Source organism: Motacilla alba, chromosome 6 (genome assembly GCF_015832195.1).
Source record: "Motacilla alba alba isolate MOTALB_02 chromosome 6, Motacilla_alba_V1.0_pri, whole genome shotgun sequence".
Classification (NCBI taxonomy): Eukaryota; Metazoa; Chordata; class Aves; order Passeriformes; family Motacillidae; genus Motacilla; species Motacilla alba.
The window spans coordinates 22,164,415-22,180,900 of record NC_052021.1 but is presented as its reverse complement, the minus strand read 5'-3'; the positions used below and the strand labels follow the sequence as shown (position 1 = coordinate 22,180,900).

At 58.2% G+C, this 16,486-nt stretch overlaps 2 protein-coding genes across 2 annotated transcripts; one reads left to right on the top strand and one right to left on the bottom strand.

Annotated features, from left to right (window-relative positions):
- Positions 1 to 730: 730 nt before the first annotated feature.
- RRP12 (ribosomal RNA processing 12 homolog) lies at positions 731 to 13,428 on the bottom strand. Its single transcript, XM_038140291.1, has 34 exons — positions 12,987 to 13,428; positions 11,915 to 12,150; positions 11,731 to 11,814; positions 11,426 to 11,502; positions 11,135 to 11,240; positions 10,850 to 10,966; positions 10,600 to 10,738; positions 10,173 to 10,300; positions 9,788 to 9,886; positions 9,611 to 9,702; positions 9,422 to 9,533; positions 9,160 to 9,257; positions 8,903 to 9,017; positions 8,494 to 8,636; positions 8,186 to 8,307; positions 7,994 to 8,058; positions 7,722 to 7,884; positions 7,482 to 7,636; positions 7,036 to 7,103; positions 6,752 to 6,845; positions 6,388 to 6,546; positions 6,183 to 6,263; positions 5,997 to 6,102; positions 5,746 to 5,853; positions 5,493 to 5,650; positions 5,052 to 5,143; positions 4,801 to 4,959; positions 4,451 to 4,623; positions 4,194 to 4,310; positions 3,838 to 3,887; positions 3,479 to 3,557; positions 2,519 to 2,586; positions 2,039 to 2,121; positions 731 to 1,846 (listed from the first exon to the last, which is right to left on the bottom strand). Exons 1-34 carry the CDS (start codon positions 13,189 to 13,191, stop codon positions 1,744 to 1,746), a joined length of 3,954 nt encoding a protein of 1,317 aa, XP_037996219.1. The 5' UTR covers positions 13,192 to 13,428; the 3' UTR covers positions 731 to 1,743.
- A 125-nt stretch (positions 13,429 to 13,553) lies between these two features.
- On the top strand, positions 13,554 to 16,190 carry PGAM1 (phosphoglycerate mutase 1). Its single transcript, XM_038140303.1, has 4 exons — positions 13,554 to 13,783; positions 14,149 to 14,423; positions 14,925 to 15,105; positions 15,200 to 16,190. The coding sequence occupies exons 1-4, from the start codon at positions 13,642 to 13,644 to the stop codon at positions 15,367 to 15,369; spliced, it is 768 nt and encodes a 255-aa protein (XP_037996231.1). The 5' UTR covers positions 13,554 to 13,641; the 3' UTR covers positions 15,370 to 16,190.
- Positions 16,191 to 16,486: the final 296 nt, after the last annotated feature.

Here is a 16,486-nt window from a genome sequence, read left to right as displayed (position 1 = left end):
GTTGTTGCAGTAGAATCTGTTCTCTGGACTCCAGCTCAGCTGAACACCATCCTCTGCTAATAAAACTCTTCTGTTCCATGCAGACATCTACTAATTTAAGCAACAACATGCAAATGAAGAACAGTAGAGTGAGTAAGCTGGAGCTCCCAAATAAATTAGCTACAGCCTTCTCCAGGCCCTGTCTCCAAGGAAAGAAGGGAAAGCAGGAAGACAGCTCTGCTGGGTCTAGAGCCTCAGGTTACAGGTGTTGGTGTCTCAGAAGGTGACTGCTGCCTGTCTTCCCCTCTCCGGGGAGGGGAGGGCATCAGCCCCATGCTGCAGGCAGCAAAGGAAGATGGTGTAGCTCCTGATCACAAGGTGCTGCTGGAGAAGCCTGTCCTGTAGGCCAGGCTGTGAGCTGCCTTCTGGCAGGCTGAGCAGCAGCACCTCAACTTGAACTGGGGCTCAAGGGTCCCACTGAGAGCCCTGAGTAGGAAAGCACAAAGGGAACAGCATTCCTGACAAGGCAGGACCAGTATCAGTACAAGAGCTCCTCCTCCATCCCAGGCTTTTAAAAGGATCTTGGAAAAAAAAAAAAAAACAAAACCAACCCAAGCATAAGAAAGCCACAAAACTGGATTTGCAGCCTCCAGAAAGAAGCCTGCAGTAAGAGGCTGAACAAGCACAATCCCTTTAGCTTATTACAGAACTGAGAAGCATTGCAATTCCAGCATGCAAGCTGCCACAAAAGGAAATTACAAAGGGCTGAAGACTTTTTAATATGAAAAAGGGAAAGCCAGCTACATTCACCAACACATGTTCTTTGCAGTGCAAGCAATGGGACCTGTATCCACTACCCTCAGCCCTGCTCTCTTCAGCACACTTTGGCCAAACACCATCTTTTGCACTCAGCATAGAAAGAGCTGGGCAAAATCTGATGCTCAGGCCAATGGGACAGGGCTGAACAGCTAAAAAGGTTCAGGATTACTCATGCTGCTCAGGTCTAACTGGCAGGAAGTGGCCAGAGCAAAGGGCTTCTCTCAGCTTGCAACAGTAAGAGAAATGGCAAGGCATAGAGATTTGCTGTAGTAGTTTTCCAGCCAGTATCAAGAAATTTGCAGCAAAATGTTCCTGCCCCAGCATCAGGCACGGCTGATATGGGAAAAGTGTCCAGTGGTCAAATGGCAGTCACTTTCCACATGGCACAGATCCCCTGGCCACAGTTTTGGGCAGAAGAGCCTGCCAAGGAATTTGGTAAAGAAAGCTGGTTGTAAGGACTTCAGCCTCTCTGGCTTTGCTCTATGGCCAGCTCCACATCTCAGCCCCACTGCACACGTGCCACAGTGCTGCTCCTGGCAGCCTCCAGGCAGCCCAGTGTGGGAGAGCGAGCTCTGGCCCCAGGCCCAGGCTGATGCTGGTATGAGCCCTGCAGGATGCAGCCCTGCAGTGGCAGAAGAACCCGCTGCACATGGACAGAAGGCACAGCACACTTATGTAAGATCTGAAGGGAAGGAGAGGAGGAATCTGGGCCGGGTAAGAACAGAGGATATTTATCAATATAGAGAATTCTTTACATATTACTTGCTCTCACACACACACCCCCATGCCTGTACCAGACACAGAAGGGCCATTAGTCCATAATACATCCAAGTGGCTTCCCAGGGAGTCTCAGACAAACGGAGGTCACCTTCAAGAGGACCCCCAGCTGTTCCACTAACGCGATGCTGTGTCCTTGGGTAGGGGCAGGTGAACACCTGGGTGTCCTCAGGAGCGCTGGGCCTTCAGACGGTTCCTGCGGCCGGCCTTGGCCCCGCGCTGGGCTCCCTTCATCAGGCCCTTGAACTGGCCCTGCATTTTCGCCCGCTTCCTGGAGGGAGCAAGGTGCAGGAAGCTGGTTTGGTGCAGGCACTGGGCACACCTAACCCATGGGGATGCTGCTCCACACTCCGCAAGGAGTGGCACAGCAGATGACGGGGAGCTCCCAAACCCAACAAAAAACCATTACCAAAATGCAGGATCAAACCCGTTCCCACCCTGTGCCCTTCCTGGTTAGCCTCACCTTCTGTTGAGTTTAGCTCTGTTCAGGGGGATGTAGGCATAGGGGTCGAGTTGGCCCTTCTTCTTCACATCACCTTTACCCTTCTGTGGGGGACAGTGACATGAAAGAAGATGCAGCACCAGGGAAGACGCATCCATGCCATTCCAGTGCAACCCTGCCACCCGGCTGTCCCAAAGACTGTGTTGCAGTGGGGTGCTGGCTGAGAACACTGCCCTGAGAGCTGATTTCCCACCAACATGATGCTACAGACACCTGCTTTGAGCAGTGAGCAGGAACTACCCACGGCAAGGATAGGACAGGAACTTTGAAATGGGCTGGCAGCGTTCAGAGATACTGAGTGTTTGGCAATTCCTCTTGGAGCAGAGATCCCCTCCAACCTTGGTGCTACAGGACCAGATTCCCAACAAAAATGGTGCTTCCTGCTGCAGCAAAGTCCAAGCATCCCCACACACAAACCCTGCAACCCCATGGGTTCCTCACCTTGGATCGGTACTCTGCACCAAAGGCTGGCTCCTTGTTCAGCGGCCGATGGATCCCAGAGCCTCCAGCTGGAAAAGAGAATGTGTGTTGGAAGAGGGTCTTGGGCCTCCCCCTGCCCAGTTCTAGGCTGTGGAAGCTGTTCCTGTTTTTGTCCCCAGCTCTTGGTGTCAGGACAGCAGAGTGGTGGCCATTTCCCACAAGTAAAATCTCAGGAGAGATGTGTAGAGAACTGTCTGAAATTAATGAGGGCAAATGCACCTGGGGAGAAATAACCCCAAGCACCAGTTCGAACGGGGGGCTAACCTGGGGAAATCAGCTCTGCAGAGAAGGACCTGGGGATCATGGTAGAAAACAAGTTGCTCATGAGCCAGCAGCGCCCTTGTGGCCAAGAAGGCCAGTGGCGTCCTGGGGTACATTAGGAAAAGCATTGCCAGCAGGTCAAGGAAAGGGATCCTGCCCCTCCAACTCCAAGGATGAGGATGCACCTGGAATGCTGTGTCCAGTTCTGGGCTCACCAGTGCAAGAGACACATGGAGCTCATGGAGCTGGTCCAGTGAAGGATTCAGGGACTGGGGCATCTCTCTTATGAGAAAATGGTGAGAGCTGGGCCTGTTCAGACCAGAAAAGAGGCACCTAAAAGGGGACCTCATCAATGTCTGTAAATATCTGAAGGGAGGGTGTCAAGAGGATAGCACCAGGCTCTGCTTGCTGCTGCTGGACAATAGGACAGGGGGCAAGAGCAGAAACTGATGAACAGGAAGTTCCACCTGAACATGAGAACTACTTTGCTGTGTGGGTGACTGCACTGGAACAGACTGCCTAGAGAGAGGCATTCTGGAGTCTCCCACAATGGAGATATTCAGGAACCATCTGCACGCAATCATGTGCCATGTGCTCTGGGATGACACACGGTTCTGGCCCTCTGGGGAGCCCCAGACTGGGCACAGGCAGAGGACTTACCTCTATACTGAGAACAGGTTCCAGCCTCAGCTTCCTCATCGTCTGGCTCCTCTCTGAACCGACGCTTCTGACTCTTCTTCTGCAGAAAAAGACAGCAGGAACCCTGCAGCTGGCTTGGCCTTACAGTTCTGCCCTCCCATCGACCCCCAGCCTCCTGCTTCCTCCTGTGGGCACCAAGAGACTTTCCAGACAGCACATCCCCATCCCAGACAACTTCCTGCACCCCTCCAAGCAGCTGGAAATTGCCTGGTGTGCCCACTGGCCTCTTGGGCAGAGCTGCAGCTGCCATGGCACAGGCAGTGGTTTGGCAAGGATGAGTTCCCCCAGCATCTCCTCAGGACCACGAGCCCCATACTTACACTGCGGAGCCCCACATCTTGCAGCACATCTGCCATCTCCTCATCTGCTCCTGTGGTACAGGATAGGAAGGTCAGCGTGTGATGAGGGCATGGCACAGCCCTGGTACTGTGCTAGCCCCTGGAGGGGATGGCAGTAGCAGGATGCCTCTGCTGAACCAGCACCCTCCTGATGATGTAGGTGACTGCTTCCCCTGGGCACCGGCCCAGAAGAGAGCCACTCAGTGTCACACAAGGCCATACCAATTCCTGCCACTTCCACCCATATCCCCCCAAGATCCCACATGCAGGTGGCAGGATGAAAACCATTCAGAGACCCAGAGCAAGTCTAGAGTGGCCCCTGTCAGCCCAGGTAGTACCTTTGGTTTCATCATCATCCAGCTCCTCTTCCTCTTCATGGATGATCAGGCGTCCATCCTCAGACATCTGGAAATCATGGCTCACTCCTCTGGACCGCTTGGGGCCTGGCTTGGTGGCTGCTCACAGAGAAATGGGTCAGGGCCTGGAGAAGGATCTAATTCTGGGGGCAGCAACCCCCAGGGCCCCTGTGCATTGCAGCAGCCCCTGCCCCATGCATCCATCCCTCCCTAGCTCCATCTGAAGCTCCACTCCTTACCCAGCACCCGCTGGGACACATTAGGGTCCAGGAAGTTGAGGGGCTCATCATCTTCCCCTTCCTTCAGCCATGCCTGGCCCTTCTGCCGTGCTTGCTTCCTCCACTCCTTGCTCCGATGCCGTTCCTCTTCTTCCTCCTCCTCATCCTCTGAGTCAGCCAGGATCTCCTCCATACTGATCAAAAGGTGGAAAGGATGATGGAAAATGGACTAAGCCCAGGGGTGCACCCTGCCCCACAATGAAGAGCAGCCCTGGAGATGTCTCCAGCATCTCTAGAAGCACCAGCTGAGCAGATGCAGTGCCAAGCTCCCTGTGGGGGCCACTCTTTCTTTACCCTGAGCCCATTTTCACCTGTCTCCTCTGGGCTGTGGTGGTGGTGCCTCCTCCTCATCCATATCTGCAGCTGCCTTCTTCAGGGCACGCTGCTTGCGGCTTCGGGATTCCGCCTTGCGGATGTTCACCAACACCTTATGGTACTCGGCTGGCAGCAGCCCCTTCACCAGCTCAAAGCTGAGGAAACACACAGAGAGCAGTCAGCACCCACCTTCTCCTGCTCTGCTTCCCAGAGAGCTCCCTCGCCCCCCCAGGAGACCCTGGCTTACCCAAACTTGCGGATGAACTTGATGAAGAGGTTTCGCAGCTTCATACGGAAGTGGCGTCTCATGTCATCTGAAAGGTTCCCCACAGCCTCCAGCTGTCAGGACAGAGACCCTCAAGACCAAAGCACACCTGCCTTGGGGATCCAGCCTCCCAACCCTTATCTGCATGGCCACCTTGTTCACCCTCCTGCCATCTCTCCATGCCTGCCCCAGGTAAGGCCATGGGGAGGTGTCCATGCTTGGCAGCGCTAGTTCATGGGGCTTTTCTGGCACATCTATGCCAGGATTCAGGAGAGGATCCTCCTTGCTGCCATCTCAGCCACTGAGATGAAGGTTGTTTCCTTGGCTCCCAGGCAGAGAGCAGCTGGAGATGCTCCTGTTTGCCCAAGGCAGATACAGCTCTGCCCCACCACCCTCCTCAAGGCACCCTGTGCATGATCTCACCATTGTCTGGACATGCTTGGCCAGGAGCTTGGTGTCCACCAGCAGCAGTGTGACCTTCAGGAATCCCAGGGCTGCCTTGACCACATCCCGCGTGCGGGAGGCCAGCAACAGGCAGATGTTCTGCAGGAGCTGCTCCACCACACTGAACTCCAGGTGATCTGCAACCATGGTGGGACTCAGCCACAGATGGCTTCCTTCCAGCACCCACCTTCCCTGAAGGGCTCTGCCTCGTCCCCCCAGCCCTCCTGCTCACCTTTGAACTCGAAGAACAGGCGGGTCAGTGCCAGCACGGTGCAGCTGATCATGGTGACTGAGCCAGTGAGGCCCACGTAGATCAGGAGCAGGAACCGCTGCATGGCCTCTACAAGAAAGGGATGACTCAGGGCCCAACTCACTCTGTGTCCAGCAGCATCCCTGGGCCATTTCAGCAGAATGCTTGGCATGGGTCTGACGTCCCTAGGGCCAGAGTGGCCGTGGGGCTGAGTAAGTAGAACAGAAGCTCACCTTCAGGGGTGGGTCCAAAGCGGATGAAAGCATGGCCCATCTCCACGAGCAGCATGAAGGCGTTTTTCCGGGCCCCCACGGACACCTCCTTGGTGCATAGGATGACCTGGAGGAACACAGGCATGTCACCACTGCTGCCACTACTACAGCCAGAACCAGACAGCTCTTCAAAGGGACCATGCTCACCTCTGGGACCAGAGCAGTGACAAAAGGCTCGTGCTCTGCAGACAGCTGTTTCACAATGTGGAACAGGCATTTCAGCCGTGGCTGGGGAAAGAAACGGATCAGCACTGGTACACCCAGGGACAAACACTTGGTTACCCCTGCCGCCCACCCCATCCCTTCCCTTCCAGCAGTGGCTGATCACCACCACCACAGCCCTTGCTCTCACCCTTTTGGCCGGGGATGCTGCGCTCTTGAGCGAGTCCAGCAGCGTTGCCTGCAGGTCCTGGAGGTGGGAGTGGACGAAGGCCTGGCAGGGAGCGTGGGGAGCAGCACACACCTCCTCTAGCACACGATACGCCTTCTTCTGCATGCTGCGCTCTTTGCTCTGCAGGGACAGCCAACATGCTCCCACTGTTAAGGCAGCCCCTCACCATGGTGTCTGAAGGGACACCAGCACCCCACACCATCCAGCAGAGACCAATCCCCTATGGCAGCTGCTCAGTCCTTAGGGTACGGGTCCAAGCGTGGGCAGCAAGCAGAAGGTGCCCCACTGCAGCCCCAGCACCTCTCAGGGCCGAGGACCAGCTCACCTGGAGGGAAGGCTGGATGGTACGGTACAAGGAGTCCAGGGACTGCTCATCAGCATAGGGTGCCATTGCCACTATCAGGTCTAGGATGGAGAGTCTGCAGCACAGAAGGACACACAGCCGCAGCTGTTAAACTGTGGCATCACATCCCAACCAAGCTGGGAGGCCAGCTACGGGTCACATCAAATGCACAATGGTGGCAAAGTCCACACGGGACAACGCCCTAGAGCTGCTCACCAGGAGCACACCAGGAGTTTTACCCATTAGCATCAGCTCCCAGGCGTTACCTGGCAAACTCGGAGCTCTCAGGACTGGTCAGCTTTGCACTGGCTTTCTCCAGTAATCCGCACACCATCTGCAGGGCAGGCACAGAGAGCAGGATCAGAACTGATTGAACTGAGTGCTTTTACAAGAGTTTACAATCCACCTGGCAAACAACTTGCTAAAGGACTTTGTGGAGACCAGAAGCACCACTAAGTCCAAAAAGACCTGGACAAATTCACAAAGAGCTTGTACATGATGGGTGAGATGTGACTGCAAGACTGGGAAATCCCAGGCTGTGGGAAGGAGAGGTCTCCCTGCCTGTGAGGGCAGAAAGGGCTGCTCTCTGGTCAAAGCCTTTCTTCCTGTCCTCATCACTCACGCCTGCACCAAAGCCCATCAGACTGAGTCCGGCTGGGAGATTCTGGCCCGAGCCAGGACAGCTTGCCCCAGTGCCCCACAGGCCCCTCACCTGAGGATCCGTGATGGTCAGGTAAGCACGGACAGTGTCCAGCACAGAGCGGCGCTGAGCACTTGTGCCCCCATCCCCCTCAGGTTGGCTGTACACGTTGAACAGGATGGGCAGGAAATTTTTGGCAAAGCGACCCACTTCTGCCCGCTCCGCATCTAGGGAAAGGATGGCTACAGATCAGCATTTCCCCTCCCACAGGTGGCAGGAACCCACCACAAGGACCCGTTTCCCCCCCCCAACCTGTCTCGCAGCCTTTGTTGATGAGGGTGCGCAAGGCCTGGCACACAGTGGGGCGGAGATCTGGGCGCTCACTGATGGCCATGCCCAGCGTGCGGGCCAGCCCCTTGAAGGCCCCCAGCACATCTGTGGGATGGGTGCAGAAGCCAGGAAGCAGAGTCCAGACCTGGAAGGCAAAGGAAAAGGCGGGAGGCCACAGTCTTTGCCCAGGTCACTGCTCCCCAGCGTGGTACCAGGGGCACACTATGGCAAGGCTCCCAGGCACTGGCTGTTACCTGCCACTGCAGCGTGTCGTAGATCTTGGCCTCCACACTCTTCCCAGCCTGGGTAAACTCCAGGGCTGCAGAAGAGAAAAAGATGAGCAGAGCAGAAGACATTGCAAAGCCTTGCTCCATGCCAAGGCAGAGAAGGGAAGTTCCACAGAACACCCTGGACTGCTGAGACCCCTAACATGCCGCTCTCCTCACCTCTGCTTTTCAGGGCAGCCGCCAAAGGCAAGAAGTAACTGGTGAAGAAGCCAAGGCGTGCACCCTGCACGTTGTCCCGCAGCACCGGCAGCAGCCAGCTGCGGGGGAAATCCAGTGTCTCCCTGGGGAGGAAAGGCATGGGTCAGGAGGGTGTGGGGTGCTGCCAGCACCAGCCCCTGGGCACAGGACACTTTCACCCAGCCCTAAAGCTGAGCACAGGTAGGCTTAGCAGCCATACCTGCAGCACTGCACAGGGACTGAACAGGAACACAACAGCTGCAAAGCTGCTACCCCGTGACTGTACTCACTCCTTGCCATTGATCTCCAGGGGCACAGCTTCCAGGAGCACCTCAGGACCCATGGTGCTCACAGCAGCCCCCACTGCCTGGTCCACTTCAGCAGTGTAGGGAAAGTGCGGAGAGAGACGCAGGTCACACAAGGACTGGAGACACTGTGGGAACAGGGCAGGACAGTCACAGAAGAGCCATGGGCACAGGCCTGGCACATATCACTCTGCCGGCCCAGGGGTGCCAGCTGCCCTGCACACCGCTGTGCCAAGTGTCACCGAGCTGTGCACGCTCTTGCCGCACACAGACAAAAGAGCAGGGCAAACAGCATGGCCCTGCTCCAGCTGGAGGGGGCAACACAGCCCAGACAGCAGCACAGCCACCCCACCAGCCTCTACGGATGAATCTGTGCCCTTTTAGCCTGGCTCACCTTCCTCATGATGGGATGGCACTGCTTCCCACATGTCTCAAAGAAGATCTCCAACACTCGCAGAACTTCATCCCATGCTGCATGGAAACGGTATGTCAGCCCTTCCTCCACTGATCTGGGGAGCAGAAAGAAGATGGTCACACTGGCAGTATTCAGGGTGCCCACCAGGCCTGCTAGACCCCATTGAGGACTGGGCAGAGGCTGGTCAGAGCTCAGCCCGACCCATGGGCAGCCCCTCCCACATCGCTGCTCCTCACCTGAACATCTTGCACAGGTAAGCAGCAGGGGCTGGGGCAGATGCGGACACAGTGCCCACATCCTCCATGTGGGGAGCAATACACTCACTCAGGACAGTCTGCAAGGGCAAACAGGAAAAACGGGACAGCTGTTGGACCACACAATCCCCAGCCTCACAGGCACAGAGGGGCATACCACTCACTGGCAAGCCCCAAGCCCCATGGCAGAGCGCCCCACAAGGCCCACGGTATCCACGCGGGGAGAGGTGTCTGAGTGTGGTACCTCCAGGGCCTGTGCTGCTGCTGACACCACCTGCGAGTGTGGGGAGAGGAAGCAGTTCATGGCAGCAGAGAAGAGCCGGGGCAGGTGAGCCCAGCACAGGTCCTTCTGCAGCCTGGAGAGGAAAGAAAGGCCAGATTAGAGACCAGGCAGCCACCTCTCCCCTCACCCAGCCATGGCCTCCATCTGCACCTGCCCAGGTTGATGTGTGCCCGCTCCATGGTGGACAGCCAGGTCAGCAGCGGCTGCAGGTCACTCGTGCTGGGCACGTAGTCGTAGAGAGCCTGCGGGAGCAGAAGGTTGGGTAGGTGGGTGGGTGCTGTGCAACTGCCAGCTCTGTCCCTCCCCACACTGGTACCCCACACTCACAGTGATGATCTGGGCATTGAGCTCAGCTGGCAGGCAGGCCACACTGGCCTGGGCGCTGAAGAGGCTGTGGAAAGCTTGCATGGCACATGCTGTCACCAGCTGCAAAGAACATAATATCAGGAGAGGGGGCTCTGCTTTGAACCCACTGTCCCCCTACCCCAAAGCAGGCTCTGCCCTGGAAAAGCCAGCAGTACTGCAACCATGCTGCATCTCCATAGCCTCCCTTTTCCACAGCAGTCAGGGCAGCAAGCTGTCCTGGGCTCTTCTCCATTTGCATCCTGCATTCCAGGCTCCCAGTTGACAGCTGAGAGAGTCTGATCCCTTTCAGAGTGTAGCCCATGGGGAAAGGGTCTGCCCTTGTCATCCCTGGAGGGGGAACACTCACCACATGGCTGAGGGTCATGACTCGGAGCAAGGTCTCACAGCAGGTCTTCACCACAGCTGCAGGAAAGCAGGGCAGCACATCCCGCAGCAGGGCAAGGACATGCAGGGTGGTGGTGGCCTCCTTGGCACCTGCAGGAGCAGAGCAACCTCTGAGCCTGTGGGACACCACAGCAAAGCCCTGCCCAAGGCAAAGCCCCCATGACAGCAGTGGGGCTGACCCACAGAACCAGGGTGAACACTCTCCTAACTTCTGGGAACAGGAAAGCACCTGAATGGCTGAGGAGGCTTCAAAACACCAAAGATATCTCATACCCTCCCCAGCAATGTAGTGTACTGCATTCTCCCCTCTGCCCTCCAAGTTCTTATTCTCCCACAGCGGCAGAGTCCCCCACATGCTGCTACAGACCCCATGCTCCAGTGCCCCACACCTCCAGCTTTTTCAATCTCCTGCACACAGAACTTGGCAGTGGAGGGCGCTGCAGGGTGATGCTCAGGGGCTGCATCGCCAAACATGAACTCGCTGCCCCTCAGGACAGAACACACGCCATACTGCGCCGCTTTCCGCACCTGCGGGAAGGAGAGCCCAGCTGAGGAGAAATTACAGACTGGGGTACAGCCATCCCCAGAAACAAACCCTAAAAGCAGCATCATCTCCTGCCAGAAGCACTGGGCTCTCACCTTGGGCTTGGTATGAACACAAAAGCTCAACAAGCCATGATAGACCTGCAGGGTGACAGGGTAGCTCCAGGCTGCCAAGTCTTGCTTCCGCAGCAGTGTGGCCAGGCAAGAGAGGACCTATGACAAGGGAGCAGCAGGGGCATTAGCATCACCCCAGAGAGACATCTCCCTTTCACTGCAAGGCCCTCAGGCCGAGCACCCAGCACCACCAGCAGCAGCCCTGACCCCAGCACTCAGCAGACCCTGGGCAGAGCTGACATGGCTGGCTGCCTCTTGGCTACTCACCCATCGCAGGGCAGAGGTGGAGCTGCTGCAGGCCTGTGAGGACACGATACTCATGAAGGCTTTTGAGGCATCCGAGAACTTTTTTATCAGAACAGGGCTCGGGACCCTGCCAGGAGAAGGAGACACATCAGTAGGGTGAGGAGCAGACAGCTGGTAGCAGTCACAAAGGGGACTGCATCACCAGCTCACCCCAGCTGGATTTCTTCCCCAGCCTGGGGAGGGAGGACAGCACCAATCCCTTTTCCATGAAGGGGTCTGGTAGCTGTCTCTGCTTCTCTGCCAATCACTTACCGCTTTAGGACAAGGTTAAGCAGGTAGGCGACAGCAGACAGCGACTCGGGGGACTCCACTGCCTCCAGCGTGGTCATCTGGGAACAGAAGGTGGCTAAGGGATGGGGTGCATGGGGTCACACCAGGCCAGCCCTTCCCCAACCCCTGGGGAGGGGGAAAAGAAACCAGGAGCAGCCCAACAGCATCTCTGCTGAACAAAGCCACTCAGCCTACAAGCACAGCACCTTTCTCTATCCCTCCTCAGAGCCCACCCACGCTGCCAGCAGCAGCTCCCCTCACACCCCTTCCACACCACCAGCACTCACCAGTGCAGCAAAGTATTCCGTCTCGCTCTCCTTGCCCCCCCGGGAGCGGATCACCTCTGTCACAGCCGCCAGCACGGCACAGATCTGAGAGCAGCCAGCAGAGCAGGTCAGCATCTCTCAGCCTCACAGCCAGGGGCCCATCCCCACCAGACACCCCCTTCCCCAGCCCTGCTGCTGTCCGTACCTCTTTGTGAGCAGCAGAGTTGGACTCCCAGAAGCGCTGCACCTTGCTGAAGGTGACGTTAGTGCAGTCGCTCAGCCCGCTCAGAAAGGTGCCGGAGGACTTCTCTGTGGCAGCCTCCTCAGCGCTGTCCTCCTCCATCCGGAACTGGGCGCTGTCACGCGCCCGCTCCAGACGCAGGGACCCCGACTGCAGCTCATTGTGCAGCTTCACTGCATCCACCGTCAGGTTACTTTTCTCTGCAGGGGTGACAGATGGGTCAGAACTGAGAAGTCAAAGTGCGCCACCATTCACCCCGAAATCCCCCACGCTCCCCTCTCCTCCCAGCCAGGCTGGCTTGGCTGGAGCTCACATCCAGCATGTGGAATACAGGCGCTGCTTCGCCCCAATGGGTAAAAGCACACGAATAACTGTAAAGAGCTCCTCATTCCTGTGCAAAGAAACCAGCGCACAGCCCAGTCATCTCTGATGGAAGAGAGCATCATGTCCACGCAAACATGTGCTGGTGTGCCAAAGCTTTAACACTGAAGTGCTTCTTGTACTCTGCCCTATTTATCCTCTTCCACCTGAAGCCCTAGCAACCAGACGGACAGGACAGATGCTGCACGTCCCTGGGAGTCCCACACATCAGCCTGCAGCCAGCATCTGCACGAGAAAGATTTCCTTGGCCAGGAGCAGCCAGTGCTCTCACAGTGCCTGGCACACTTTGGTTTACCTTCCCCATCATGTGGCCGGCTGAATGTTAGTTTGTCACGTTCCTCACCACACCAGACACCACAGCAGCACTCAGAGGTATGGCCATGGGCTTTGGGGAGCCTCGCAGGGCGACAGGCTCTGCAGCATGCCCGCTTCTGAGGCCCGGTGTCACTAGAGGTTAACTCCTTACGCCGTGGCCTCGGTTATCCTCCCCGGTTTGCTGCCTCCGCCCACCCTGGAACTGTCAGCGGCTCCGCTCTCACTCCTGCCCCAGCCCCAGCTCTCGGAGGACCCCAAGGTTCGCCCCACAGCCCTCCGCGCCCCTGCACCCTCCGCGAAGCGCTGGGCACGGGTCAGGAGCCGCCTGCCCTGCCCTTACCCGCCGGCCGGCTGCAGAAGCGGCTGCGGGCAGCCAGACGATGCTGGCGGGTCTCGGGGTTGGAGTCGCTGCTGTGGCCCTTCCGCCAGCGCTTCAGCTTGGCCGCGGCTCCCGAGCGGAGCCTCCCGCTGCGCGCCATGCTGGAGCCGGCCCCGCGTGCGGCCGCGCGCGCAGCCCCCTTTCCGCTTCCGGCGCCGGCCGCCATCTTGAGTGAGGGCAGCCGTCAGGGAAGGCCGCTTCCCGGCCGCGTGGACGAGAAGCGGTGTCGGGGAAGCTCAGCGGGGTCGTGCCCGAGCGGGGCAGAGATGGGAGAGCCGAAGGGCCCAGGGGCAGCCACCGGCAAGAGTCCACCAGACATGCCCGTGCTCAGCCGCGGCCCTGCGAAACCGCTCGCACCGAGCCCGTAGCCACGGCCGGGGAGTCACGTGTTACGTATTACTGCTTATCGTGACGTCACGGTGACGCCACGCCCTGAAGGTCGCACCGCCCTTCGCGGCCGCGCCATGTGGTACGTGCGCCTCCGCCTGGCGCGCGTTCAGCGCATGCGCTTCCCCCTCCGGCCGGCGGCGCGCGGGGCGGGGCGGGGCCGAGCGGGGGCGTTAGTCGCGCGCGGCAGCGGCGTGAGGAGCAGCGCGCCCCGGTTCCGCAGCCCGCCATGGCCGCCGCCTACCGGCTCGTCCTCGTCCGCCACGGCGAGAGCGCCTGGAACCTCGAGAACCGCTTCAGCGGGTGGTACGACGCCGACCTCAGCCCCGCCGGGCAGCAGGAGGCGCGGCGCGGTGGCGAGGCCCTCCGAGGTACCGGTGGACCAGGGAAGGGGTGCCGGCCAAGGGGGGGGGGCGCGGGGAACGGGGGGAAAGGCGTGCGGCCTAGTGCGGCCACGTCGAGCCTAACGGGTGCTGGTTTGGGGCTCTCCGATGCCGGGCGAGGGTCTCCGGTGCCAGGTCGGGGGATCAGCGCTGCGGGAGAGTCGTAGGTACCGCAGTGTGTTGGTTCTCCGGTACCGGTCGCGTCCTGGCCGCCGCCGCTTTCCGTAAAGACGAGGACGCGACCGGTACCGGTGCGGTGAGGCCGCCGCCCTTGCCCTTTTCACCGATTGCATAAGGCCGGGCACTCACCTTCCTGGGCTTCCCCCGCCTCCCCCTTGCCCCGTATTTTCTAGATGCCGGCTATGAGTTCGACATCTGCTTCACCTCGGTACAAAAACGGGCGATCCGTACTCTCTGGACCGTCCTGGATGCCATTGATCAGATGTGGTTACCCGTTATCCGGACCTGGCGCCTAAATGAGAGGCACTATGGGGCTCTCACGGGTTTGAACAAGGCTGAGACAGCAGCGAAGCACGGTGAGGCGCAGGTCAAGATCTGGAGGCGCTCCTATGACATCCCTCCGCCTCCCATGCAGTCTGACCACCCCTTCTACAGCACTATTGCAAAGGTAAGACCCATTACTCTTTGACTGCCTTGCTAAGAGTCTCTTAAAAGTCACCTGCAGCGTTTCCTGGCTTCCTGTGTAAGGTCTCCTGTGTCTCTGTTGCGTTATGTGGTGCTGTTGTGCATGGTGCTGGCAGACTTTAGGCTGAGTTTATCCTGCTTCCTCCCTGTGGAGTTGAACCCCTGGGCATTGTACAGACAGATCCAAAGAAGAGGGCACAATATCTCTGTTAATCATTAGTGCCATGACCCATTTATTGATGTTTGATCTGGTTTCTTTGCCCGGATAGGCAATGTATGACTTTTCCCAGGAGGGCTCATGGCCCTGACTGTGGCTCAATGCAGCCCCAAACCTCAAAGGCACTTTCTTGCTTCCAAGCCTGGCTTTGCTTATGTGTAGTGGGTCCTCAAGTGGAAAACCTGGGGGAGAGACAAACTCTTGCCACCTTCTTCCCACACTGGATGGGGGCACTGGGCTGCTGTGTGAACATGGTTGTTGTCCCAGGATCGCCGCTATGCCGACCTGACAGAGGACCAGCTGCCAACATGCGAGAGCTTGAAGGACACCATTGCCCGGGCTCTGCCTTTCTGGAATGAGGAAATCGTCCCACAGATCAAAGAGGGCAAACGAGTCCTTATTGCTGCTCACGGCAATAGCCTGCGTGGGATTGTCAAGCACCTGGAAGGTAGGTCACCCCAGCAGGGGCATCCCAGGGACGCCTCCTTCCCCAGCTGCCGCTGTGGGAAGGTCCAAGAGTGACGGCACTGCTGTGTTTGCAGGCATGTCAGAAGAGGCCATCATGGAGCTGAACCTGCCCACTGGCATCCCCATTGTCTATGAGCTGGACAAGAACCTGAAACCTGTCAAGCCCATGCAGTTCCTGGGGGATGAGGAGACCGTGCGCAAGGCCATGGAGGCTGTTGCTGCTCAGGGCAAGGCCAAGAAGTGAGGGCAGGCAGCAGAGCAGCACAGAGTAGAGCCCCCTGCCATCCCCCACCCGTCTGTTCACACCCCCACAGTTGTAGGAACTCGGAGCTGTGGAGCTGGAGGCGCTCCCCACGGTTAGGCCCATTCCCTCAGACCAGGCTCCCCTCTGCAGATAGCCTGGGGCCTCCAGGGCTGGACACAGAGGTCTGGTGAGAAAGGGAGCCCTGTCTCTGCCAGGCAGCGACCCCACACCTGTCCACGCTGTGATCCCAACCCTCAGACCCTGTCTGCAGAGGGACAGGCCAAGCAATCCTTTGCCATGCCAGGCTCCTCCTTTGCTTTGCATCCCTGGCAGTTCTTGTCACCTGTTTACTGTAGTTTTGTCACTTGATTTAGTCCTCCTGGGAGCAGTGAGGCAAGAGCAGTGCCGGCAGTGACCAAGGTGGGTACCCCATCCCCTCGTGGGTGCGTGGCACAGTGACTGGGATGCCACTGGAAGGGTTGTGTTTTGGTGCATGTGGTACAGCACCCCAGGGTGGTACTCACGACTGACCCAGCTCTGCCAGCCCCTGCTTTAACTACACTGCCTTCAGACAAGGGTGAGGGAAGGGAGCCTGTAGCCTGGAGGTTGTGTCTGCAATGTGCTTCCCCCAGCTGATGCCCATCCTCATCCTGCTGGTGAGGCAGGTGCTGTTGTGTCCCATCCCTCACGTGTGTACGTGGCCTGTCACTGTGGCCTCCCCCCTGCTGGTGTCGTGAGCCTGGGCTTGCACGGGGTCAGAGTAACTGTCCAACCATAGCAGCCGTCTTGTTCCAGTTCAATAAAGGAGTAATGCGCAATAAGGAGGTGTCCACGTGTCTCTGGGCCATGTGGGCTCCCTGCTGCCAGCATGTGCACCTGCAGCAGTCACTGCTGGGCACAGACAGGAGGGTGCAGAAGCTGTGCCAGGCTCAAGGAGCAAAGCTCAGCTCTGAAATCTCTGCCCAAGAGGATGATACCCTGCCATGCTCTGGTTTTTGGGCTGTTTGCCACACCCTCATCCCAAAGGGCAGGGCATGCATGTGTGGCCTGAGGAGATAAATCCCCAGGCTGTTCTCAGACACGGCCCACACTGGTTAGTGGTGTGCTGAGACAGGCT

What these genes read in the sequence shown, in the direction of transcription:
- RRP12 (XM_038140291.1), bottom strand. Translation starts at nt 13,191, where the DNA reads ATGGCGGCCGGCGCCGGAAGCGGAAAGGGGGCTGCGCGCGCGGCCGCA. An exon ending in GTGTTCATACCAAGCCCAAG is followed by an intron (nt 10,739 to 10,849) that starts GTGAGAGCCCAG and finishes TCCTTCCCGCAG; the next exon opens with GTGCGGAAAGCGGCGCAGTA. An exon ending in AAGATGTGGGGCTCCGCAGT is followed by an intron (nt 3,558 to 3,837) that starts GTAAGTATGGGG and finishes CTTTTTCTGCAG; the next exon opens with AAGAAGAGTCAGAAGCGTCG.
- PGAM1 (XM_038140303.1), top strand. Translation starts at nt 13,642, where the DNA reads ATGGCCGCCGCCTACCGGCTCGTCCTCGTCCGCCACGGCGAGAGCGCC. An exon ending in CGGTGGCGAGGCCCTCCGAG is followed by an intron (nt 13,784 to 14,148) that starts GTACCGGTGGAC and finishes CGTATTTTCTAG; the next exon opens with ATGCCGGCTATGAGTTCGAC. An exon ending in GATTGTCAAGCACCTGGAAG is followed by an intron (nt 15,106 to 15,199) that starts GTAGGTCACCCC and finishes CTGTGTTTGCAG; the next exon opens with GCATGTCAGAAGAGGCCATC.